Source organism: Nannospalax galili, unplaced genomic scaffold (genome assembly GCF_000622305.1).
Source record: "Nannospalax galili isolate Female #2095 unplaced genomic scaffold, S.galili_v1.0 scaffold634, whole genome shotgun sequence".
Lineage (NCBI taxonomy): Eukaryota > Metazoa > Chordata > Mammalia > Rodentia > Spalacidae > Nannospalax > Nannospalax galili.
Genome location: NW_008336853.1, coordinates 1,361,790 through 1,387,140, shown reverse-complemented (window position 1 = coordinate 1,387,140; position 25,351 = coordinate 1,361,790). Strand labels below are relative to the sequence as shown.

Sequence of the window (25,351 nt, the reverse complement as noted above, 5' to 3'; positions counted from 1 at the left end):
GGCGGGGGTCCGGGAGGAGGAGGGCGGGGGCCGAGTGTTTTCTGTGGGTTCTTCCGTGGGGGCCGCCCGATCAATGGCGTGGAATGCGGCGTGACGATCCCGTGGCGTCTCTAACCCGGAGCGCGCCGCTCGTCAGGCGCGCCGAGGGCAGCCCTCTGGGGTCCTTGTAGCCAGCCAAGATGGCCGCATCCGCTCTGCGGGTTGCGCCGCAGTGGTCCGGGCTGGTCCTGAGTATACGGCGTGCCGTGTGCAGGCTCCCAGGGTGAGCGGGCCACGGGCGGTGGACGGTGGGCGCTGGGGACGGCTTTCGCGCCTTCCCGAAAGGGCCTGCGAGGGAGGAACGGAGCCACGGGCGGGCCGCGGTGGGTATTGGAAAGCGCCTTCTCGGGGGGCCGAGATGACCGAGTTCAAGCCACTAAGCTGGCTGCGTGACCTTGGACCGATTTGGGGGCTTAGTGACGCGCCCCTTGAGTGACAGGTGGGGTTGGTATCGACGGTGCTGCTCGGAGCAGAAAGTGCGGCCCTGCTAAAGAGTCCAGACACGGAATCTCCTGGGAGGGTCGGGGAGGAAATCCACTGAGGGGGAGCTTACCCTTTCCGGTAGCACTTGGCAAGGAGGAAGTTTACCTGGAAGTTTCCCGAAGGGCTTCCTGCCTCTTGGGACCAGCGCGGATATCGCTGCGGTCCAGGTGAAGTACGCCGCGCTCCCTGTCAGTGTGATGGCAGACAGGCCTGTTAAGTCAAGCGTGTTTGCTCCTGGAGTCAGCTTCTGTACGCTGCTGCTTCCTTCTCCCAGGCTAACCCAGGTGAGGTGTGTCCGCTATGCTCCTGAATTTAAAGATCCCTTGATTGACAAAAATTATTACCAGAAGCCTGTGACGGAACTCACCGAAGAGGAAAAATATCACCAGGAGGTCAGGACGACCCAGCTCATCAAAGCTGCCCCATCGACGCACACAAGCTCCGTGTTTGCAGACCCAGTCATCAGGTTAGAGGGAAACACTCTTTTTCTAAGGCCTGGAAGATTTCTGGTAAGAATTCCGTAACACAGCCTTGGGAAGCTAAAATATTGTCTTTCTCGTTGAAGTAAATTCACCAACATGATGATGAAAGGAGGAAATAAAGTACTGGCCAGATCCCTCATGGCCCAGGTAATCCATTCCTTCCTCTTCTGTTATCTTTCTTTTTCCACTGGCTTTGTACTGTGCCTGGTTTTTTCAGCTCAGCTTTAAAAATTGAGAGTGGGTTAATATGCCTGTCGTTAACATGTATTCCTGTATATGTGTGGAGGTAGGGACTTTAATGAAGTCCTTCAGGAGTCTGCCATTCAGCCCACATTAAAAAAAAAAGACAGTAAACCACCTCAGCCCATCCCTTGTGTCCTAGTCTAGCAAAGCCAGGAGAACTGCACTGCTGTGAAAGATCTGGGTGATGGGGTAAAGGGGTAGGGTACTGAGCTGGCTAAACTGTTGTTTTAAGGGAAGGTCTCACAGAGTCCAATCTAACCCCAAACCTGCTGTATAGCTGAGGATAACTTTGAACTCCTGCCTCCACTTCCCAAGTACTGGTCTGGGTGAACTCTTGAAGGACCCTAAGCAGCCTTCTACCTTCTGTTTGCAGACTCTAGAAACTCTGAAAAGGAAGCAGTTTGAGAAGTACCATGCTGCTTCTGTGGAGGAACAAGCAAACATTGAACGCAACCCCTACAAGATCTTCCACCAGGCACTGAAAAATTGTGAGCCTGTGATTGGGCTCGAATCCATCCTCAAGGGGGGCCATTTCTACCAGGTGAATGGGCAAGGAACAGGGATGTCCACATGTGAAACAAGATGGGGGAGGGAGGGTCCAGAGTTGGGCCAAGAGTAATGGCTCTCTAGAGACTGAAGACCATCAAGTTCTGTTCACCCAAGTTCCAAAGCGTAAAAACCACAGGCAGGCGCTGGGCGTGGTGGCGCATGCCTTTAATCCCAGCACCAGGGAGGCAGAGACAGGCAGATCCTCTGTGAGTTCCAGGACAGCTGGGGCTACAAGAAGACCCTGTCTCAAAAAGACCAAAAATAAATAAATAAATAAAAACCCACAGGCATAGGATGGAAAAGGCAGAAAAGAAAGAAGTAGTTAAATACCACCTTCTGGGAACCCACTCCCCTCCCCTTCTGTCCAGCATCATGTGGCTTAAACTGTAAACTCGCTGTAAGGGGACTGTGTTTATATTCCACCTTTATATGCCAGTCTACACTAGTACTTGTCACGTGACTGACAATTTGCCAGATTTGAACTGAACTAGGCAGCCGTCATAGCATTTAGTTACTTTATATTGTCATGTAAGTTGTTTTCTCATTTTTCAGTACAAACTGGTAAGGGTAGAGCCTTTATCACTGGCTGCATCTTTAGTACCTGGCAAATGATTCTTGTTCAAAGTCATAGTTTTAGGCACCTTTACTCTGAAGTGGCTAACTTCCCTCAGCTGACAGAGCTTTTCCAAGATGAAGCTTGTGTCAACTTGTTAAATGTTTCCCATTGGGCAGGAAGGAGGTCAGTGCTGAGTATTTACTGAGTGACTGTCCCTTATGTCTGTGTCACTGAAGTCACCCAAGGTACTGGAAGCTCTGAGAAGAGTCTGGCTTCTCTCCTCAGGACTCTTTACCAGAACTAGTTCAGAAAAAATGCATGAGCACTTCTCAGAGGTCAGAGAGACAGGAGGTCTGCACACCAACAGGCCCAACACACCCTTATCCTATCTCCTCACCCAGGTCCCTGTGCCTCTGGTTGACCGCCGTCGCCGCTTCCTGGCCATGAAATGGATGATCACAGAATGCCGAGAGAATAAGCACCGGCGGACACTGATGCCAGAGAAGCTGTCACATGAGCTGCTAGAGGCTTTTCACAACAGGGGTCCCGTGATCAAGAGGAAGCACAACATGCACAAGATGGCAGAGGCCAACCGGGCACTGGCCCACTACCGCTGGTGGTAGCCCGAAAGAAGAGGTAGAAAGCCCAGGACATTGCTGCAAGAAACCACTTGAGCTATTGCCCCAGTGGAAAGTACCTGTGAGTAAAGGATGACTTTGCTTTTAAGGATGGAGGGGCACGTGTGTAATACAATCTTAGGTCCCACCAGTGAACCCCTTTCAAGATTTTCCATACCAACTAGAAATTGAGCGAAGTACAACTTGAAGGAATGATACTGCCCTTCACAGAAATGAAGACGGGGCCACCTGCAGTCAGTTATCTCAGGTGCAGTCGCAGGTGTGCTACATCCACCCTTTCTTTGGGATTAGAATTGGTTTCCCTGCTCTACCCCCTTGTAAAGAGGGAGCATAGCTTAGAGATTTTCTCCAAGACACCAAGGCCCCATCTTCTCTTTCCTCAGCCTGTGGGTTCACCTTTGGATGCTATGAAAGGAAGCAGTTTTGGTTTCAGAAAAGGTTTATTAGAAAATCCTCACCCTAGCCTGAGGAGGCACTGCTACACATTAAACCTGACTGGAAGAAACAGGCTTATCTCCACAGTGGTCTTTTGTACAAAATGTCTAAAACAAAATTTCTCTTAAAATTTGTGCTCTGCTTCTGCCCTTCAACATTCCAAAGCATCCCACCAGTCACCAGTGGCTATGGTTACCCATTTTACAGATGGGGAAACTGAGGCACCAAGGAAGTATTGCACCAGTGGTTACACAGTTCAGTGGTTGTTAGGAGTTACCTTTCTCTGCCTGGCCCAGGTAGGTGGTGGGAGAAAGAAGGTGACAGGACTTGGGGACAGGCTAATGTGGGACAGTTTCAAGCCAGGGCACCAGATCTGTTTGGTTTCTCCCGAACTCTTTGAGTACAGGAAGAAACAGGGTGGGCCAGAGCAGTTGTGAAAGTCTAGAAGGGACTTTGGGAGAAGCAAAGACTCTGGTGCCAGGAGGGGCTGCAGGAAGGTATGTGCTGTCATAAGCATCTGTGGCACTGCACCTAGTCAGAAACCTCACTGTAGTAATACTTGTGGGCAGCGGGGGTGGTCTTCCAGCCAGCTGCCCGGAACTCGATGATTTCCAGCAGCAGCAACTGGGCCAGGGAACTGAGGCCCGATGGGAGCAGGAAGCCATCCCGGATCAGGACAAAGAGCTCATCCATGCGCTGCCCATTCATCTTGTCCAGCTGCTCCCCAACCCTGTGCAGCTGCAGCACCAGGCAGTCCACCTGCAGGGGGATTGGAAGACCTGCTCAGCCAGAGAGGGCTGCCTGGCACACAGTCACAGTGCTTACTGGGTACCGTGCTTTGCCCTTTACAGCAGCTTCATCCTGACACCAGTGGGTATTGCCCATATCTTACCAAACAGGAAATGTTCAGGTTCTTATCTGTAACATCTGACTAAGCTGAACTCAGGCCTTTTTCTAAACCTACTTACCCCTACTTTTCTGCCTACCTCTTACTACCTGACCCAAAGTTGGCTTCTGGGCCATCTGTGTCCACAGATGGCCATGGCTCTCCCCATTCCTATCATAGGCTGGCTTTCCTACTGGAAAGACTCTATTCAGCTACTTGGCTTTTGGCTGCTCTCTGTTCTGGATAAATTCCAGACACAGTAATTTGTCTTGTATTTGCTACAGGCCTTCAGTTCCCCTACTAGGCTCCTAGAAGCAGTGTCCTCCAAGGAGACAGACGGGGCTGGTACTCAGCAGAGCCAGCCTGCTCTCCACAGCCTTCTGTCTCATGGCCACTCACCTCCTCCTCCCTGCTCAGACTGTCAGGCTGGGCCAGCCGGAAGAGACAGTCATAGACAGGGTTGACTAGGGCCATCATGGGCATGTTGTTCACCTGTGAGAGAGCAAGAGGGGCCAGGGCAGCAGCATTAGTGGCCATGGGGAACCGTCCAATCTTGACCTTGGGAGACAGCCGAACTGTGTGGCTTCCCTTGCCTCACCCTCAGGTAGTCAAAGATGTTACAGATAAAGGTAACGTAGCAGACCCAGCTCTGCAGGGAGCATGCTCGCAACTGCTCCCGGGTCTGGTACTCCTGCTGCAGCCGGTTGAGGAGTCCACGACGGAAGACACTCTGGCCTGCTTGTTTACTCTCTGCCTGTGAGCCAGGGAAGGGGTAGTAAGGAGCAGAGGACAGGGCCATGGCCACTCTACCCACCCCAGCCTTTCTCTGTCTAAAATCCTATGCATCTGTTCTGCTGTGCCCGCTCCTGAGGTGCCTTCCTCAAAGCACTCCTCTGCCAGGCCCCCCAACCTGGATGATGGCGTAGCACATCCGTCCTGCTTCCTTGCTGAACACACAGTCCTGCAGAGAATGGTCCACAATCACATTGGCCACTTTCTCCAAGTCCACAGCACCTGGATCTAGAGTAGAGACAGGAGGGGAGTCCACAGCTGCCTGCTTACCACATTTGCCGCCATCTCCTAAGGCGTGGACAGAGGTTTGCTGTTTTAATTTTTTATTTTATGTGTATGAGTGTATTGCCTGCATGTGTGTAAGTGCACCTGTGTCATGCAATGCCCATGGAGGTCAGAATAGGGTGCCGGATCCCCTGGAACTGGAGTTACGGACAGTTGCTTGCTGCCATATGGGTGCTGGGAATCAAACCTGAGTCCTCTGCAAGAGCAGCCAGTACTCTTAACTGCTGAGCCATCTCTCTAACCCCACTATGCATATTTTTATTTTATGTGTATTTTGCCTATATGTATGTAAGTGCACCGATGTATGCAATGTCAGCACTTGTGTATTTTGCCTATATGTATGTAAGTGCACCGATGTATGCAATGTCAGCAGAGGCCAGAAGTGAGGACTGGATCTCCTGGAACTGGAGTTATGGACAGTTGTTAGCCACCATGTGAGTGCTGGGACCCAAATCTGGGTCCTCTGCAAGAGCAGCCAGTGCTCTTAACTGTTGAGCCATCTCTCCAGCCCCATTGTTTTGTTTGTGAGTGAGAGTTTCATTGTGTAACCCTGGCTGGCCTGCCTCTGCCTCCTGCCTGCTGAATTAAAGGAATGTGCCACTGCATTGGAGGATTTGAGATAGTTGTAGCAGAGCATTCCCATAACATACTTAAAGGGAAAAAAAGCCAGGCACAGTGGCATGCCTGTAATCCCAGCACTCAAGAAGTGGAAACAGAAGGATCAGGAGATCGGGGTTACCCTTGCGTACAGAGTCCCAGGTCAGCCTGGGCTATACGAAACCCTGTCTTTAAACAAAACAAAGGATGAAAGGAGCTGGGCATGATGGCATGCCTAGAGTTGCAGAGGTAGGAAGATTGCCACAAGTTTTAGGCCAGCCTGGTCTACGTACTGAGTTCCACACCAGTCTGATCTACAAAGAAGGTGCAGTCACCATACCTAGGGTTAAGTTCAACTGTTAGTCCCCTGGTTGCCCAATCAGATAACAGATGGAGAGATGGCTCAGCAGTGAAGAACACTTGCTACTAATGTAGAGGTTCCAGGTTCGGTTCCCGGCACTGTAACTCCAGTTTCAGGGGATCTGACACCCTCTTGCCTCCATAGGCACTACATGCATGTGGTGCACATACAAGCAGGTATACATAAATTTTTAAAAACACTATTTCGCTGGATGTGGTGGCTCACACCTTTAATCCCAATACTCTGGAGGCAGAGGCAGGAGGGTCTCTGAGATATCCACCAGCCTGGTCTACATAGTGAGTTCCAGGCCAGCTGTGGCTACAGGAAGACCCTGTGTCAAACAAAAAAGATTGTATTTTGCCAGGTGTGGTGGTACATACCTCTAATCCCAGCATTCAGGTGGCAGAGGCAGGAAGGTCTCAGAGATATACCCCAGCCTGGTCTACATAGTGAGTTCCAGGCCAGCTGTGGCTACAGGAAGACCCTGTGTCAAACAAAAAAGATTGTATTTTGCCAGGTGTGGTGGTACATACCTCTAATCCCAGCATTCAGGTGGCAGAGGCAGGCAGATTTCTGTGAGTTTAAGACCAACCTGATTATACAGTGAGACCCTGCCTCAAAAAATAAAAAGAATTATGTGGCTGGAAGAGACCAAAGTACCAGAATGTAGTTTCTTAGGACACACATCTTTTGGCAGTAGGTTGAGGAATGTACTCTGACTGCCAAGACTTCCTTTTTTTTTTTTTGAGAAGTTCCAGCCTCGCTGTCCTGGAACTCTATGTAGACCTGGTTGGCCTTGAATTTGTAGTAATCTTCCGGCCTCTGTAATCTGTTGGAATTACAGGTACACACCACTGCAGGGGCTCAACAGTCTTCATAACACATAGAGGTCCCTGACATGAGCACTGTGCAAGGCCATCCCCTACAGGCTTAGCTTGGCCTGTGATGGGCATTGCTAATTGTTAGGTCAAACTTCTGTTTTGAGTGTTATAATGAAAAGGTACTAGGCCAGGCAATTACGTATCTTCTCCGCCAAGCTGATTCTCCATCCTCTGTCCCAGGTCGGGCAGCTCTGCACATTCAGGAGAGCTGGCTGTAGCAGCACAGGAACCAAGTCCAGTGCAAAGGGCTGTAAAGAGCAGACTATTCTCCTTCATGGGTACTTAAAGACTTCACAGTCTTAAAGACGGCTCTGTGATTCATCCCCCCAAACACTGACCTAATGTAGCTTGTTTTCCTGTTCAAGAATTAGGTTGTGACTCTTATTCTCAGAAAGCAAAGGGAGGACTAGGCAGAACCCCTGGGTCTGGGGCTCAGCCCCCTGCAATTCTTGCTCAATCAGATCTTCTAAGCTCACCTTTAAGTGCTGTCTTCAGTAGCTGCTGGGTCTCTGCATCAAAAGACTGGATTTTATATTCCTCTCTGCTGGCCTCACCCATGATGGTCCAGCCCCAGCAGTTGCTCACTGGATGGAACTAATGATAGCACCTAAGAAGCAGACAGCGGAGAGGCTTCAGGTGTGAATCGCACAGCTCCAGATCCCAGTCCTGCAGACCCTGGGTGGGGAGGGGCCACTGAACTGCAGCATTCAGAGGTTGGCTGAGAGCCCACCAAGTCTGGCGTCTGCTGGAGACTTGAGCCCCAACTAGACACCTGCTGATCAGCTTAGGAAACCCCAGGCTTCGGCGATAACATGAGATGAAGGCGGAATGCGCCTACAGTTCTGACAGGACTCGAGTTATTATCAGCTAATATCAGGGTAAATTTAGGGGAGGTTGTGGAGAAATGGACGTCCAGTCGTCCGTTGCGGGCGACTGACGAGGCTGAGGGCTCCAAGCTACGCACCCTATCCCAGCAGGACTCCAAGCCCCTCTTTCCAACCGTCTCCCCCAGCCTTTGCCATAGTTCTCGGTCTACAAAACCCACCCCTGCCGCCCGCGTGGGTGGGAGCCGGAGTCTCCTGGGCGGCTCAGAGCCCGAACTCCCAGGGCCCCGGCTAGATCCCACGGCCCCGGGCAGACTGGTTAAACTGGCCTCTCGGCAGAAAACCGACCCTTCTCCACTCGATTCCACTCGACACCCCGAGTTCCTGGGCGGCCTTCGGGATCCTTCCCCTACAGTAACGCGCTGGATGTGGCGTTCGGAGATCCGGGCTGGGGTCCCTCACGGGGCCGACCTCCCCGGGTCTCCAGGTCTCCGCACCCTTCCTAAGCCCGGAACGCCTTTCCCGGTGGCGCAGGACCCACCTGGCCGGCCGGTGGCGCGCCTGTCCGCGCGGCCGCTGAGCTCATCTCGCCGCGCGGGGGAGGAAGGGCTCGTTAGCGCCACCTGCCGGCAGGCCGCCTCGCCCTGCACCCGCCCGGTCGGTGCTCCCCCTGCCCCCGCCCGTCTTCCCCAGGTGCACCTGCTCTTGGGCTCCAAGACCTCGGTCTAGCCCGGTGGCACCCCCGCCTCGTCACCATGTCTCTCGCGGGAATCAGGTGAACAGGGTCAGAGGCTTGGCCAGCGGCGCGGTGTGGGAGGAGCCCCTGGAAGGCGTGGCCGGCCCCGGGAGGAGAGGCGGGCCGCTGGGCAACTTGGGGGGTCCCGCTGCTTCCCTGCTGCGCCCAGAGTTGGAGAAGGGTATGCACAGGGTTGGGGCACACCCTGGTAACTCCTGATCCTTCTTCACCCAGAGCAAACAATAATGGCAAAGGGGGCAGTTCGAGAGGAAGTGTCCCAGCTGACTGTCGCCAGTGATGTATCCGGTTGCGTACCTCGGTCTTTTTTTTGGAGGGGGGAGCGCTTTACTGCTCCTCCCCCACCAGCTCAGATGAGAACAGGAACTGATGGATGTAGTCAAAACGACCGTTGAACTGTCACGGCAGCCACAGGAAACAGGTGACGAGAACTCTTCCCTTGGGTAGAAGAAACCCCAGAGAGCAAGCGCGTTGAGGAACAAGACTACTTCAACCAGACTTCACAGAAAATGTCAGCTGTCTCCTGCAGTTCCAAACCCAGGAAGCCAAGAGCCCACCAGACTCAGACACCCTCTAACAGCATCCTGGACCTTAAGAACCGGCAGCCAAAAGTCCCCAGGGAAGGGGCAGTGGACCATACAGCCAAGTCAAGATGGGAGCCTGCGTGAGACAACCAGACTGACAGGGGGCAGGGCAAAGGCCCCAGCTTCCATGGGGACAGCCACTGAAGCAGTCATTTCAGGGCTCCACTTCCCTTCCTCCCTCTACCAGGCCAACCCCAGAAAACCAGGAATGTGGACAGGGTGGCAGTCATATTTCTGTGTATGTACTCCTGACACCAAAGTTCCTCTTTAAGGGTTTTATTATTTTATGTGTATGAGTGTATTGCCTGCATGTACCTAAGTGCACCTGAGGAGGTGAGACGAGGACATTGAATCCCCTGGAACTCCATGGAGTTAGGAGAGTTGTTAGCTGCCTTGTGAGTGGTGGGACTCGAACCCTGCAAGAGCAACCAGTGCTCTTAAGCTCTGCACCATCTCTCCAGCCCCCACGAAAGTTTCTCTTTACCTAGACACATTTGTCTGAATCTCTGGTTTTGGCAGCTCTCCTGGGTGCCAACTGTGCCCCACCAGGCTGGCTGCCCTTTCTTCTGCTCTCTCTCACTATGCTGCCTCAGGGCTGAGGCCCTTCTGGGATCAGAGGCCACACCCACACAACACCCACGCTGAGCTAAGGCTCAAACCCAGAGCTGGTGCTGTTGCCACCTGGCCTGATGGTGCACTCCTCCCATCCCCCACCCCAGCAGGACTAACCCAACACTCAGTGAAAAGGGAGCCATGGAGGTAGACTGGGGGGTAGAGGCTGCACCTGTCTACTCCTGTTGGCCTGCATATCCCCTTTGCTTCCTGCTTTCTCCCTGGAAGCTGGTTGGGCCTCACAGTCCTTCCCATTGTGTCCCTAAGAAAACAAGGCCTGGGTGCTGAAGCCTTGCAGCTGCAAAGGTCTGAAGCTGGGGGTTCAGAAGTTACCCACTTGCTTAGCGTTCTCCCAGTAAGCTAAGGAGAACTGCCTCAGGATGGCAAGGAAGACAGGGCCCCTTCCATCATCCTCCCTGTGCTGGGGTGTGATTTGTAAGGGAAGGTGCATGAGTATGATAAGGAACGTGCTTCATGTTTTAATGTCTATTAAATAAGTTGGTAGGAGAAACAGACCACATTGTGGGGGGGTGAGACTTCTGCAGAGAGCCCAGTCCCAGCCCTCTGCATTCAGGCGGTGGCTCCATCCAGAACTGGGAGAGGTCCCTCAAAGACAGAACTATAAAGTGGAGGATGGCATCTGAATCCTTTTCAGCTGGACACAGGAGAAAGCGCCCAGGTTCCTTCTCGGGGGGCCTTGTTCCCACCGCCCATGCGCTTCCTTCTCCTTGTGCTCTTTCACAAAGGCGGCCCTTGCCCTTCTGCCAGCAGTTCTTGATGACTCTTCATGCTCAGGACAGCTGGTCTGGAAGGCCACCCAGGCAGCACCCATCACGCAGTATGAGCTCAGAGAGTCTTGCTTCTTTCTTTAGGGAGGTACCTCCAGTCAAGACCTTAGGGCCCTCCTGCCCTCACAGCTATCTGTCCTCTCTCCTTATGCAGCGGAAGAGGTTACAGAAGAACTCATACCAGAAGAACATGAAGCCTGTGGAGAGGGCAGCCTTCAGCAGGCTGGGGGACAGGCCCTTGAAGAAGCCCTTGGTGCCTTCGTCTTGTAGTACCTGCTTGGTGCAATCCAGGAGGCCCCTATAGCTCCGCACCTGGGGAGAAGGTTCAGGTTGAAAGGAAAGAGAGATTTAAAATTTGGATCTACTTGGCACAACACAGCTCTCAATAACTAATTGTTGGAAGAGTGAATGAAATTCTTTATTCTTTCTAGTTCAAGTGGACTAAGTTCAAGTGGATTTAATGGATGAAAGGAAGGCCTGGGAGTGAGCACCTGGACAGAGCTCCTTCTGGGTGATGAGGTACACGTTTGGCTGTGGCTTTGAGGATGCAGTGACAGCTCTGAACCATTTTGGATCCTTCACCTCCTCATACCTGGTCCCCTTTAGGCAACAGATCTGAATCTGGCCATCACTAGCTCTTATCCTAACTAGTGCCTACTTCCAGCCTGACTTCCTTGCCTCTAGTTGACACAAGCTGTTGTCAGACCTATGTCCCCAAGGCACAACCCTCCCTATGCCTTGCTCCAAAAGTGCAAGAACCCCTGATGATGAGGGTGACACCTGTGCTGGAGAGCGTGACTGTCAACGTGACATACCTGGGTAGAGGGAGCCTCAACTAGGGAATTCCTCCATTGAACTGGTCTGTGGCCATGCCTGTGGGGCATCCTCTTGATTGATGAATGATGTGGGAGGGCCCAGCCCACTATGGGTGGTGCCACCCCTGGGCAGGTGGGCCTGTGTTGCATAAGAAAGCAGGCTAGAGCTGGGTGTGGTGGTGCATGCCTTTAATCCCAGCACTCGGGAGGCAGAGACAGGCGGATCTCTGTAAGTTCAAGGCCAGCCTGGTCTACATAGTGAGTTCCAGGACAGCTGGGGCTACAGGGAGACCTTGTCTCAAAAAGACCAAAAAAAAAAAAAAGAAAGAAAAAGAAAAAAAGAAAGCAGGCTGAGCAGAGGCCAGGGAGCAAGTCAGTAAGCAGTGTTCCTCCATGGCCTGTGCTCCAGCTCCTGCCTCCAGGTTCCTGCCCTGAGTTCCTACCTTGGGCTCCCTGATGAACTGTGACCCGGAAGATGTAAGATAAAATAAACCCTTTCCTCCCCAAGTTGGTAGTGGTCAGAGTGTTTTGTCACAGCAATGGAGAAACAAACTAGGACAACATCACACATTGTTAAGACACCTGGCATTCGGCCATGGAGCACACCTTTAATTCTAACACTTGGCAGGCAGACGCAGGTGGATTTCTGTGAAAAAGAGGCCAGCCTGATCTACATAGTGAGTTCTAGGCCAGCTGGGGCTACAGGAAGACCCTGTCTCAAAAAGACACTTGGTATTCAAGGCACTCCAGCGTAGCTGACTTCTCTCCCCAACTTAGCTTCACAGGCCCTCCCATGGGTGCCTCTACCATCCAGCCAAAACAGAACATACTCGTTTCCACTGGGAAAAGGGCCTCTGTCCTGGACTCTTGCCATTCCTACAGGTCCAAATTCAAACTGTCGGGGCTGGAGAGATGGCTCAGTGGTTAAGAGCACTGACTGCTCTTGCAGAGGACCCGAGTTCGCTTCCCAGCACCCACATGGCGGCTAACAACCGTCCTTAACTACAGTTCCAGGGGAACCCAAAGCCCTCTTCTGACCTCCTCAGCATTGCAAGACACTGGTGCACTCACATACATGTAGGCAATACTCATAAAATAAAAATAATAAAGTATTTTTTAAAAAAAACATTCAAACTGTCTCTTCAGGACAAGTTGGTAAATGGCAAAAGGTTACAACACCTTGTATGTGTAACCCCATTTCTGTTAAACTGTATGTGTTTCTATGCAAAGAAATAAAACTACAGATGACAAGGTGGGGGAACAGTTGTTAGCGCTGCCCAGTAGGGATTACTGACTGCTGATCCCTTCACTGCCCAGTGAGTGCAAGTGTCCAAGTTCTCTGTACAGGGATGGCTCACCTGGCCAAAGGTAGATCGGGCCTGCTCGAACCCTCCCACCTGTAGGCGCTTCTTGAAGAGGTCCAGTGGATACGTAAGGGTCTTGCTGATGACTCCAGATCCACAGCCACAAAGCAGGTTTTTTAGGTTCCCTGAACCAGAGAATCAAGATTGAAGGGGTGAGAGAAATGCAACTTATGGATGACATAAAACCCACTGGGAGCAGGCATGGCGGCACACACCTTTAATCTTGGTACCTGGGAGGCAGAGGAAGGTGGATCTCTGTGAGAGGGAGGCCAGCCTGGTCTACATAGTGAGTTCCAGGACAGCTGGGGCTACAGGGAGACCCTGTCTCAAAAGGACCAAAAAATAAAAATAAAAAAATAATGTCACGAGAGCTAATCTCTACCACAGACCCAAATCCCATAAGCATCCTTGAATCTCCAAAGGGAACCTGACCAGCCAGACATAACCATTGTAGCAAGAATGAGAGCACAAAGCAGAGCTGGAAGAGGAAAAGCCCCCGGGTTGCTTGTTTTGTTAGCTACATCACAGAGCCAGGGACAGACAGTAGTCGGGCCTGCGCTTCTGACAGGAAAACCATTTCCTTTAAGGTTCACAAAGGCTGGGGTGGTATGTCTCACCGGTCTGCTTTCCATCCGGCGGTATGACCCAGTCATAGGCAAGCTTCAAGGAGCGGTAAAAGGAGAACTGCAGCCCGGCATACGGGAAGATGGCAATCACCGTGGGAGCCAAGCCTTTGTAGAAGACTGTGGGGCCTTCGGTCCTGTACATGGTCACCACGGCCTCACGCAGGTTGTTGTAGATCTGGACACATAAATTCAAACATGAGTGAGCTCAGGGAGGTAAACTCAGCCCCAGAATGGCCCATCGCATCCCTTTCCTTTCTCCTCATCTCAGACCCAGCTGCCAAAAGCATAGCTTTTTCCTTCCAGACTAGAACAAAAATTTAAAGGCAGGATGTGGTGGTGTATACAAGTAATCCTGCAACTCAATAGAGGCAGGAAGATCAAGAGTTCAAGGTCATCTATGGCTGTATACTAGACTGAGCTAAATGAGATCTAGTCTTAAAAATTCAAAAGGCTATCTGGGCACCGTGTGGCAGCCCTAGCCTTTAATCCCAGTACTCTCCCAGGCAGAGGCAGGTGGATCTCTGAGGCCAACCTGGTCTACATAGTGAGTTCTAGGCCAGTTGGGACTACAGGGAGACCCTGTCTCAAAACAAACAAACAAAGCCTATCTGAGCAAGGTGGCACACACCTATAATTCTAGCACCTGGGAGGTGGAGGGAGGAGGACCCTGAGTTTGAGGCCAGCTTGAACTACATAGGGAAACCCTGGATCAAAACCAACAAAAAAGTGAGGTTTTTCTGCCAACTCCCTTTCTAGAATGTCCAAGATTGTTATGTCCTCCTGTGTGCACAAAAGTGCATATGTGTCCAAAGAGTCCCAGCAGCATCCTGTGGACAGCAAAAGGTGCTGCCCTTTTCTCCGCCTCCTGAACTCTGGAAACCACACAAAAGGAGTCTACTCTGGAGGCCATTGTTAAAGAGTGCCCAGAGGGGGCTGGAGAAACGGCTTTTCTCCGCCTCCTGAACTCTGGAAACCACACAAAAGGAGTCTACTCTGGAGGCCATTGTTAAAGAGTGCCCAGAGGGGGCTGGAGAAACGGCTCAGCAGTTAAAAGCACTGGCTGCTCTTGCAGAGGACCCAGGTTCAATTCCCAGCACCCACATGGTGGTTAATAACCATCTGAAACTTCACTTCCAGGGGATCTGATGCCCTCTTCTTGCAGAGAAGAAGCCTTCCTGCAGAGAATCTTCTGGCCTCTGCAGGCACTACACATGTGGGTTCATGGAATATACATTCAGGCAAAACATTCATACACATAAAAAGGCCACTTGCAACAGCAAGGAACCTGCCCAGGGTTCCCAAAGAAATCACAGACAACAATAAGATGAAGAGTTGATGGTTCACTTGAAAGTTCTTTCCCTGCAAGGTTGGGACCTTGACAAAGAACAGAAGAATGTCTGATTGGTTGACACCAGGTTACTCTGCAGGATTAGGGCAGAGGGATTTTCATTGCCATGCCAACTGGATCTGGCCTGTTTGGGAAATTCTGTTATCACTCTAATCCTGGTATTTTGGAAGGTAAGATAAACAACTCAGATTCGGCATGGTGACTTGGAGCTTTAGTGTGAGTGATGCCATTATGATTTTTTAGCCCAGTCTCTTGGGGCTCAGAGCAGGAGCTTAGTCCAGAACAGTGCCCACCTGTAACTTTTTATTTAGCAGAAGTAATATACTATTCCCCTTCAATACTGCCTCTACTTTTCCCTTACCACCATCTTTCACTGAAGGTTGGAAAGAAACAGGAGCAGTACAGAAAACCTTGGGTTGTCACCAGCCACCTTCCTTTTAGCCCAAGCCCCCCCGCCGCAGTGCTAAAGTGACTTGTCCTCTATGAAAGCCCCCCCTCCATATTTCTGTTTAGCTCTTATGGCCCCTCACCCCATTTCTCCACCAGGGCAATCACCTCAACCTCTTAATTTCTTACTGAATTATCATATGCAGCAATTTGGCTCTTACGCCACAATCCTTGTCTTTCAGACTAATCCCAGGAGACCTGGCTCTTTGCGACCAAAGTGTTGTCTGAATGTCTACCCACCCAACTAAAAGGCCAGGCAGAACCAAAACCACAGTGACTCCAAGGATCTTGATCAAATTCCTAAACAAAGTGTCCTTCCTTCCCTACTAATGAGGGCCTAAAATCCAAGAGAAGCAGTTGGACACACACACACACACACACACACACACACACACACACACACACACACCCTCACACCCACACATGCATTGCTGTTCTACTCTATTTTATTTTTACATTTATTTATTGTGTATGAGGGGGTATATGTATGCCATGTCTCACATGTAGAGGTCAGATGACAAACTGTGGGGGTTGTTTCTTTCCATTATGGGCTCCAGAGACTGAACTCAGGTCGCCAGACTTGGTGGCCAGTGCCTTTACCCACTGTGCCTTCAGACAAATTCCTTACATTGTTTTAGGGATACAGTCTCACTCTAGCCCAAGCTGACCTTAAACTGTCTCCCAAGTGCTGGGATTACAGGATCGAGTCCCCAGTCAGTAATGCTATTTTTTTTTTTGGTCTTTCTTAAATACACCCCAAGAAGCAGAGATCATGGTGGACGTCTGTTTCAGGACAGGATGGTTAATATTTTTAACTTGACAGGATGTAGAATCACCTGGGAGACATGCCTCTGAGATGTTTGTTAGGGATTATCAATTAGGATAGTTGAGGTGGGAAGACCCACACTAAAAGCAGGTGGTACCATTCCAAGGGCTTAGGTTCCGACTGCATAAAAAGGAGAAAGCAAGCTGAGCACAAATGATCATCGCTCTCTGCTTCCTAATAGCAGACACACTGTGACCCCACCATGATGGTCTCTTGAACTATGAGCCAAAATAAACCCTTTCTCCCTTAAGTTGCTTTCATCATTTTATCAGAGCAATAGGAAAAGTAACTAAGACACAGGACTTGATTCATTGCTTTCAGTAAGTCCTTCCCTGAGTCTAACTCATCTATCCCATCTTCAACCCATTCTTTGAGGAAACCAAGGGTACTCTCAAGGTACCACAGCCTGAATCCCACTTTCCCAGACACCTACCCTCATCAGCCACTACTGGATACTTACTGTCTCACCTATGTGGGTTCTGTCTCCCCAGGGAGGTTATGGGCTACCGGGAGGAAAGGACACGAAGCACCTTGCAGAGAGCTGACTAGCTACAGGCCTTATGAAGTGATCGTCATCATGCAGAGAATCAAGGTGCCCCAGTTTTGCCTCTGCCAAGGACAAGAGTGCCAAGTCCTATATGGTCCTCCTCGTTCAGACCTCCCTTGTTGGGTCCTGAGCACTCACCTTGGGCTCACCCTGAGCTGCAAGGCGTGTGCGCAGAACATCCACAGGATGCACAGCCAGAGTGGCTAAGGCAGCAGACAGTCCACCACAAATGAAGTGTGCTGAGAATTCGTGAGTGTCATACAAGTTGGCTCTGTAAAGCATCTCAGTCAGCTCTTCAAATGACAAAAACTGAAAGAGTGAGCAAAAAAGTCACCAAGGGGCATGGCGTGGTGGCGCACGTCTGTAGTCCCAGCACTTGGGAGGCATAGGCAGGCAGATCTCTGTGAGTTCCAGGCCAGCCTGGTCTACATAGTGAGTTCCAGGACAGCTGGGGCTACAGGGAGACCCTGTCTCAAAAAGACCGGAAAAAAAAAAAAAAAAAGAGGGGGAGGGGCTGGGCTGGAGAGATGGCTCAGCGGTTAAGAGCACTGACCGTGCTTGCAGAGAACCCAGATTCAATTCCCCAGCACCCACATGTCAACTAACAACCAATTCCTTCTTCTGACCTCTGTGGGTATTTCATGACATGAGTGTATTTACACATGTAGGCAATACGTTCATACACATAAAATAAAAATGATAAAGGGGCCAGGCATGGTGGCACATGCCTTTAATCCCAGCACTTGGGAGGCAGAGGCAAGTGAATCTCTGTGAGTTTGATTCTTAACACCTACATGTCAGCTAACAACTATAACTCCAGTTCCAGGGGATCTGACGCCCTCTTCTGGCCTCTGCAGGCATTGCATGACATGGGTGCACTTACATGCAGGCAAAACACTCATACACATAAAATATCTTTAAAATGCTGGGCGTGGTGGCGCACGCCTTTAATCCCAGCACTTGAGAGGCAGAGGCAGGCGATCTCTGTGAGTCCAAGGCCAGCCTGGTCTACATAGTGAGTTCCAGGACAGCTGGGACTACAGGGAGACCCTGTCTCAAAAAGACCAAAAATATATGTATGTATCTTTAAAAATACAATGGAGGCTGGGCAAGTTAGCATATACCTTTAACCCAGCCTGGGAAGGCAGAGGCTTTGTAGGCTCCAGGCCAGTCTGATCTACACAGTGAATTTCAGGCCAGTCAGGGCTACACAGTGAGAACCCTGTCTCAAAAAAAACAAAACAAAACAAAAAAACCCAAAACCAAACCAAGCACAGTGAATCATGACAGAGGAACACACATCTCTGGCCTCCATATGCATGCACACATGAACAGATACACAAAAGAAAAAGAATAAAGAAAAAAACGGGATATTTTATTGTTTTGTTTATGAGTTATGTTCTTACTACGTAGACTTGGCTGGCCTGGAACTTGCTACCTAGACCAGGATGGCCTTGAAATTTGTGTCCATCCTCCTGCCTCAGTCTCCTGAGTGCTGGGATTACAGGTGTGTATCACAACACAGGCTTGGAAAAGTTCTGTATCAGGAAACTCCACTCATTCACTTCTCTGAGACCTGGGAAAAGCCAGCCATTATATGATTCAATCTCTGCCAGGTTCATGGCAGAGTTCCATGGGTAACCCCCCCATACGCATGGCTTTCCCCAACACCTGCAGACATCTCAGCTTCCTGAGACCACCATGCTGCTGCATTTTACTCTCCATGGTGCAATGTCTACTTGTTTGCTGGATGAGGTCACAGAATGGCAGAGACACACCAACCTGGTAGGCACATCACTTCAACAGGCTATGAGGGGGTCAGAAGCACCAGGGAGGAGCCTGCCTCTGCCTCTTTCTCATCTATTTTTGGCCTTGCTAAGGACCGAAGCCAGGGCCTTACACACAGGAGCTTGCCCAGGTCCTACTCCCGGCTCTCCCACTATACCACCTGCTCCCCTGCCATGTTCCTGCAAAAACTTTGGAGAAATTGACCACATAAGCTCTCTCAGCCACAGGCTTCAGTTCTGTAAAATCAGAGTGACAAACAAATTCACCTCACACAACCACTGCCAGGGGCCAGGCCTACTTGCACTCTACAGGGTTGGGACATTTCCATCACTCCTACCAAGTGCCAGTGTATTTCACATGCCACAAAATACACTGGCACTTGGCTAAAGGAAGGCAAGGCCAAAACCAGAAGCCCAAGTGTCAGTCCTTGCCTGCCACGAACTGACCGTGAGGTCCTGGCAGCTGCCCTTGCTTCCCTGCAGTCCATGTAAAGCCTGATGCTCTACGCTCCTCTTAAGCGCCTGAAGTGCACGCAAACCACCTGGCAAAGGTACTGTTTCAGAGGATGAAAGAGTGGGAAAAGGTGCCTGAAGCCAAGCCTGACGACAAGAGTTCAATCCCTGGGACCCACGGGGTAGAAGGAGAAGCTGCTCTTGCAGCTGCAGAGGACCCAGGTTTGGCTTCCAGCACGCACATTTCTAACTCCAGTTCCAGGGGATTCAGTGCCCACTTCTGGCCACTGTGGGCACTGCACACGTGCACTTACATTCATGCAGGCAAAACATGCATACACATAAAAATCAAAATAAGACGGGCGTGGTGGCGCAAGCCTTTAGTCCCAGAGGCAGATGGATCTCTGTGAGTTCAAGGCCAGCCTGGTCTACACAGTGAGTTCTAGGACAGCTGGGGCTACGGGGAGCAAAAAGACAAAAATAAAATAAAATAAAATAAAAATAAACATAAAAATATAAAAAAATAAAACATAGCACCAGGTGTGGTGGTGTGTGGCTTTAATCCCAGCCCTTGGGAGGCAGAGGCAGGCTGATCTCTGTGAGAATGAAGCCAGCCTGGTTCACATAGTGACTTTCGGGCAGGCTGGGACTAAAGAGACCCTGTCAAAAACAACAACAACAACAAAAAATAAAATAAAATAAAATGTAATTTAAGAGCTGGGGATAGTGGTGCATGTGTTTAGTCCCAGTAATCATGAGGCAGAGGTAGGCAGATTTCTGTGAGTTCAAGACTATCCTGGTCTACATAGCAAGTTCCAGGCCAGTTAGGACTACATAGTAAAACCCTGTCACAAAAAAAGTAACTAATTTTAAAAACAAAAGGAGCAAAGGGAGATGGCTCAGCAGTTAAGAGGTTAAGAGTAGTGGCTGCTCTTACAGAGGACCTGGGTTCAGTTCGTAGCACCCACATGGTAGCTGACACCCATCCTTAACTCTAGTTGCAGGGGGTCCAACACCGTCTTCAGCTCCCTGGGGGCACTGCACAGATATGGTATACTCACATACATGCAGGCAAAACATCCATACACATAAAATAATAAATAAATGAAACTAAAAATTAAAATTAAAAAAATGTGCTGGGGGTGGTGGCACAGGCCTGTAGTCCCAGCACTTGGGAGACAGAAGCAGGCAGATCTCTGTAAATTCAAAGTCCAGCTGGTCTACATAGTGAGTTCCACGCCAGCTGGGGTTACAGGGAGACCCTGTTTCCAAAAAAAAAGTTAAAAAGTTAAAACAATGTAATTCAGGGGCTGGAGAGATGGCTCAGCGGTTAAGAGCACTGACTGCTCTTGCAGAGGACCTGGGTTTGATTCCCAGCACCCACATGATGGTTAACAACGATCTCTAGCTCCAGTCCCAGGGGATCTGATGCCTTCTTCTGACCTCTGCGGGCACTGCATGACATAGGTCCACTTATACACATGCAAGCAATACACTTATACACATAAAATAATAAAAGTTTTTTTAAAAAATGTAATTTAGCCGGCACGGTGGTACACGCCTTTAATCTCAGCACTAGGTAGGCAGAGGCAGGCAGATCTCTGTGAGCTCCAGGCCAGCTGGGGCTACAGGAAGACTGTCTCAAAAAAGACAAAAAAAAAAAAAAAGGAAAGGAAAGGAAAGGCCTTACTGTTACTCTTTACCAAGTTGTATGGGAACATGGTGTGGGAAGACTGGATGGACGGTGGGGATATGAGGAAGGAAAGGTCTAAGGTGGGGCTCAGTCTGTTGATGTTTTCACAAGGTCAGCTGGCTTCCCATTAAGGCAAGAGGACAGAGTAGGCACTGCCATCAAGGGCCGTATTCTTTAACTGCTGCACCCTCCCTCTGCTCCACAGAGCAATGTGACCCCAGTGACCTCACGGTCCCCTGCTACCTACTTGGACAGCTCCATAGCCCACGGAGAGAATCTGGGCTGGAACGTGTCCTTTCCAGAAGGCTGCTAGGCCCTCCTCCTGCAGAATCTGCTTGCATGCTTGGATGATCCCATGGTATTTAGCGTTGGGGTCACTTCGACACAGGCGTTCAATCTGAAGCTAGGGGTCAAAATCAAAAAGGTCAAGACAGGAGTTGGGGGGGGTGACAAGGGGCAATGTTAGGAAATGAAATGCTGAGTTCACCTTGACAAAATTCCAAGTTTTTGCAAGAAGGACTGAATTTGTCCTCTAGCCCATTACATGGAAAACGGGGGAAAGGGTACCTGGAAACGGATCTTGATGACGTCCAAAGGGCTGATCAGGGCACGAGTAACAAATCCAGATACAGACCCTGCCACCGCCACGTCCAACTTGGAGTTAGCCTTGACATCTGCTTTGGCGTCATAGCCGACCATCCCTGCCTCTGGTCCATCCAACATCCATGAGCATCAAGCCTAAATGTAAGAGTCACAAAGATGAGACAAGTCCCTTAGGGTCACCACCTCCCCACAGCGGCCCTACCTGGCCAGCCCAGATAAAGCACCAGCCTTCTTTGTAAAAAAGCCTTATTACTGTGGGACACAGACACATTTGTTTCTTGTCTTCCCCCAACTAGAATGCAAGTCCCTGGATGGTTTGAATGGTCTGTCTTGCATTTCCTGTGCCAGAAAAGAGCTAACCGTAAAGCAGGTATGTTGGCACAGGCCTAGAATCTCAGCAAATGGGAGGTGGAAACAGGAGGATCAGGAGTTCAAAGCCACCCTCAACAACATATTGTGCTCAAGGTCAGCCTGGGCTATTTGAGACCCTGTCTCCAAAGTCCAATTCTCAAACCTTAAGAGATGGCTCATTGGTTAAGAGCACTTGCTACTCCATGATGCGGACCAGAATTTTGATTCCAGCACCCATATCAGGAGGCTCACAAACACCGATAACTCCAACTTCAAGGGGTCCAACACCCTCTACTGGTCTTCAAGGATATCTGATTCACATGTATACATTCATATAGACAAAACCAGATACATGCACACATATACAAAATCTTTTTTTAAAAAATCCAATTCTTGCCGGGCATGGTGGCACACACCTGTAGTCCCAGCACTTGGGACGCAGAGGCAGGCGGATCTCTGTGAGTTCAAGGCCAGCCTGGTCTACATAGTGAGTTCCAGGACAGCTGGGGCTACAGGGAGACCCTGCTTCAAAAGGACAAAAAAAAAAAAAAAAAAAATTCTTGGCCAGTGAGATGACAAAGCAGGTAAAGGGCTCTTGACCTGGGGTCCACATGACAGAACCAGCTCTCACAGGTTGTCCTTTGTCTTCCACATGTGCCCATCCCCCAAATAAACAAATATAATAAAAGACTTTTTCCAAAAAAAAAAAAAAATCCTCCTGGTCTCTAACAAACCTTCACTATACAAAGGAATAACCCAGCGACCTCTTCACCCTTCCTTCACTGAAACTCCAGCACTTGGGAGACACAGGCAGGAGAATCACTGCAAATTCCAGGCCAATAAGAGCTATAGTGAGAACCTGTCTCACACAAACAACCCCCCACACAAAAAAACAAAAGAAACAAACAAAACACCTTTAAAATATAAAATGATGTTAGAAAAGCTCTGAGAATTAACCTACAGTTTGAAGACTCTTAGCAGTTATGAGGTCACTGACAAGCCAACGACCACTTCCACACCCTCATTTTGATTTTTTTTTCCCCCTTCTCTCATCTATCCTGGAATCTCTCCTCCACACCTGGAAGAAGCAGGTTAAATAAGGGCATGGGACTTGGTGACTGAGCCCTCTTCAGGGTTGCCAGGGGCCTGCTTAGTCCTGAACAGTATCAGCTTTCCTACAGTCAGGAGGGAAGGAGTGAGAAAGCCGAGCGGCAGGTGTCCTGGCTCAGTTTCAGGACAGGCTGAGAAGGTATCAGCCTCTTCTCCCTGGAAGCCCAGCCAGTAACTGCACAATTCAAACCAAGGAGAAGGTGGGAGAGGCTGGGTTATATGCAGATTTAAATAAATAAACATTTCTGCATCACTGGCATCAGATCAAAAAGCCTAGGTTACAGTTACTCAGGAGACCAAGGCAAGAAGACCACAAGTTTGAGGTCAGTCTGGACTACAAAGTGAAACCGTGTCTTAAAATGAAAAGTAAAAAGAGAGCTGGATATGGTGGCGCATGCCTTTAATCCCAACATTTGGGAGGCAGAGGCAGGGGTATCTCTATGAGTTGGAGGCCATACTGGTCTACATTGTGAGTTCCATTCAGGACAGCTGGGGCTACAGGGAGACCCTGTTGCAAAAAAAGTAAAAAGAAAGCTGGATGCTGTGGCTCACATCTGTAATCCCAGAACATGGGAGGTAGAGGCATGAGGATTAGGAATCAATCTGGCCTATATGAAACTATTCTCAAGAAACCAAAACAAAAAAAGTAGTGTTTGCTTAGGATGCCCCAAACCCTGGATTTGATTCAACACAGACATTAAAAAGGGATGGGGGGGAGCACAAACAGTTGGGAGCACTGGCTGCTCTTGCAGAGGACCCACATGGCAGCTAACTACTTGTAACTCCAGTTCTAGGGGATCTGATGCCCTCTTCTGACCTCCTCTGGCACTGCATGATATGGGTGCACTTACATACATGCATGCAGGCAATACACACAGGCACATAAAATTTTTACTATTTTAAAAAATTAAAAAAAAAGAAAGAAGGAGGGCTGGGCATATAGCTCAGAGAAATTCCCAGTACTGCCAAAAATAAAAGTCTGGGGCCTTCCAGATTGTTCATTGGGTAAAGGTGTCTCCTGCGAAGCCTGACAACCTGAGTTTCATCTCCAGGACCCACATGGTAGAAAAGCAACTATTCCTGTAAGTTGTCCTCTGATACACTATGGCATGTCTGTGTGTGTACACACATATACACGTAAATAAATGTAAATAAAATTAAGTAAAACCTGGGTTCAATTCTGTCTCTTCCATACACCATGGGCAGATTTTAAACCATGGCCTTTTCTAGAAAGTGGGAATGATGACCTGCTTGGTCTGGACTGCTGAGCAAATTATAGGATAAATTTTGAAAACCAGTAAGTCATAACACCTGTTATTTATTTACTTATTTACTTATTTATTGGTCTTTTTGAGACAGGGTCTCCCTGTAGCCCCAGCTGGCCTGGAACTCACTCTGTAGACCAGGCTGGTCTTGAACTCACAGAGATATGCCTGCCTCTGCTTGGGACTAAAAGTGTGTGCCACCACACCACACCCTGCCTGAGAGATCTTTTAAAATATGCTTGTTTGTTTTTTCCAGAAAAGAAAATTACAATAACATAAGAATTTCAAAAATTAGGGCTTGGAATGCAGCACAGTTGCTAGAGTGCTTGTGGAGTACTCATGAGGCCCTAGGTTCAACCGCCACCAGCACGGTGACAGTCCTGAAATCCAGAAGCTCAAGGTCATCCTTGGTTGCACAGCAAGTTCAAGGCTACTCTCAAAACAACAAAAATAAATATTCTGTTAATTTGAAATCCCCTTACAGCCATACTCTTTGATACCTAAACAGATTTTAGAAATGACTGCATTAACATAAAACACCCAGGACCAAGGCAGGGCGGTTGCTGGCAATCAGAGGCAGGGTGTGGGGTGCAAGGGAGTTTACCTTTACATAGCTTCTTTTCTGCCTAAGACCCCAGGCCGGTAGACAGGTGCCCAGAGGTGAGTACCCGAGCACCCACGTGTTCTGCTTAGGGGCTGTGCAAATGTCCCGACGTGGGTACCGCGGCGCCCGGGGGAGGAGGGAGAGGACCCTAAGTCCAGGGAGGTGGACACCCCAGTGTGCACGGGCGCGGGGGAGGCTATGCGGAGTTTCCCCTAGCGCGTCCCTGAAGATGCTTCTTAGGTCAGGTGTGCCATGTGAGCATCCGTCCCTCCCCCGCATGAGTACCTGCCTTCCTGTGCTCCCTGTGGTCCGGCCCGAGGAGCGGGGGTGGGGTGGGGTGGGGGGTGTGCAGGTCCCTGAGAGTACCCGAACGACCGCGAAGGGTGAGGTCACGCACCGGGCGCGGCGAGCGCGGCCAGATTCCGCACGCGGGGTGCTTCCCTTTCCACGCAATCTAACCGCAAAACTTAACTGCACTTGCCAGTAACTGACGGGCTTCTGGGCCAATCAACGCACAGCTTCCGACAACCGCTGGACCAACCATTTTACGCTGGAGGGCCCAGCGGCGTGGTATCCCTGGGTAACGTAGTTTTCCCGCGGTCAAGCCCCGCCCCCTCACAAAGGGGAAGCGAAGAGCCTCCTGGAAGATGTAGTCCCACTCAGCGTGCGCATGCGTATTCCTGACGCTTGGGAAGAAGGCGGGGAGGTTTTCAGGCCTCTTTT

The 25,351-nt window shown here is 50.1% G+C and overlaps 3 protein-coding genes across 9 annotated transcripts; 1 reads left to right on the top strand and 2 right to left on the bottom strand.

The window, feature by feature from the left end:
- The first annotated feature begins 30 nt into the window (after positions 1–30).
- Positions 31–3,497, top strand: Mrps7 (mitochondrial ribosomal protein S7). The gene is made up of 5 exons (XM_008831422.2): positions 31–262; positions 797–988; positions 1,088–1,151; positions 1,621–1,788; positions 2,754–3,497. The coding sequence occupies exons 1-5, from the start codon at positions 180–182 to the stop codon at positions 2,973–2,975; spliced, it is 729 nt and encodes a 242-aa protein (XP_008829644.1). The 5' UTR covers positions 31–179; the 3' UTR covers positions 2,976–3,497.
- Positions 2,900–9,709, bottom strand: Mif4gd (MIF4G domain containing). Of its 3 annotated transcripts, none has more exons than XM_008831424.3 (6): positions 8,751–9,709; positions 7,704–7,834; positions 5,222–5,331; positions 4,910–5,065; positions 4,711–4,803; positions 2,900–4,184 (listed from the first exon to the last, which is right to left on the bottom strand). In XM_008831424.3, exons 2-6 carry the CDS (start codon positions 7,783–7,785, stop codon positions 3,957–3,959), a joined length of 669 nt encoding a protein of 222 aa, XP_008829646.1. In that variant the 5' UTR covers positions 7,786–7,834; positions 8,751–9,709; the 3' UTR covers positions 2,900–3,956. The 3 variants fall into 3 exon arrangements, with proteins under 3 accessions (XP_008829646.1, XP_008829647.1, XP_008829645.1); XM_008831425.3 differs by lacking the exon at positions 8,751–9,709 and adding an exon at positions 8,593–8,708; XM_008831423.3 differs by lacking the exon at positions 8,751–9,709 and adding an exon at positions 8,400–8,639.
- Positions 9,710–10,459: 750 nt separating this feature from the next.
- Slc25a19 (solute carrier family 25 member 19) lies at positions 10,460–25,105 on the bottom strand. 5 transcript variants are annotated; one of them, XM_008831415.3, is made up of 7 exons: positions 24,914–25,103; positions 21,263–21,433; positions 20,943–21,098; positions 16,901–17,071; positions 13,586–13,769; positions 12,963–13,093; positions 10,460–11,101 (listed from the first exon to the last, which is right to left on the bottom strand). In XM_008831415.3, exons 2-7 carry the CDS (start codon positions 21,416–21,418, stop codon positions 10,919–10,921), a joined length of 981 nt encoding a protein of 326 aa, XP_008829637.1. In that variant the 5' UTR covers positions 21,419–21,433; positions 24,914–25,103; the 3' UTR covers positions 10,460–10,918. The 5 variants fall into 5 exon arrangements, with proteins under 5 accessions (XP_008829637.1, XP_029418564.1, XP_008829636.1 ...); XM_029562704.1 differs by having other exon boundaries at positions 24,918–25,103; XM_008831414.2 differs by having other exon boundaries at positions 25,026–25,095.
- Between the last annotated feature and the right edge of the window lie 246 nt (positions 25,106–25,351).

Bases quoted from the DNA above. Each gene is read 5' to 3' on its own strand.
- Mrps7 (XM_008831422.2), top strand. From the start codon at position 180: ATGGCCGCATCCGCTCTGCGGGTTGCGCCGCAGTGGTCCGGGCTGGTC. The intron at 263-796 runs GTGAGCGGGCCA...TCCTTCTCCCAG, and splicing joins GCCGTGTGCAGGCTCCCAGG to GCTAACCCAGGTGAGGTGTG. The intron at 1,152-1,620 runs GTAATCCATTCC...TTCTGTTTGCAG, and splicing joins CCAGATCCCTCATGGCCCAG to ACTCTAGAAACTCTGAAAAG.
- Mif4gd (XM_008831424.3), bottom strand. From the start codon at position 7,785: ATGGGTGAGGCCAGCAGAGAGGAATATAAAATCCAGTCTTTTGATGCA. The intron at 4,804-4,909 runs GTGAGGCAAGGG...GCTCTCTCACAG, and splicing joins ACATCTTTGACTACCTGAGG to GTGAACAACATGCCCATGAT. The intron at 4,185-4,710 runs GTGAGTGGCCAT...ATCCCCCTGCAG, and splicing joins GTCTGAGCAGGGAGGAGGAG to GTGGACTGCCTGGTGCTGCA.
- Slc25a19 (XM_008831415.3), bottom strand. From the start codon at position 21,418: ATGTTGGATGGACCAGAGGCAGGGATGGTCGGCTATGACGCCAAAGCA. The intron at 21,099-21,262 runs GTACCCTTTCCC...TTTGACCCCTAG, and splicing joins TCATCAAGATCCGTTTCCAG to CTTCAGATTGAACGCCTGTG. The intron at 13,770-16,900 runs GTGAGTGCTCAG...TTATGTGTCCAG, and splicing joins CAGCTCAGGGTGAGCCCAAG to ATCTACAACAACCTGCGTGA.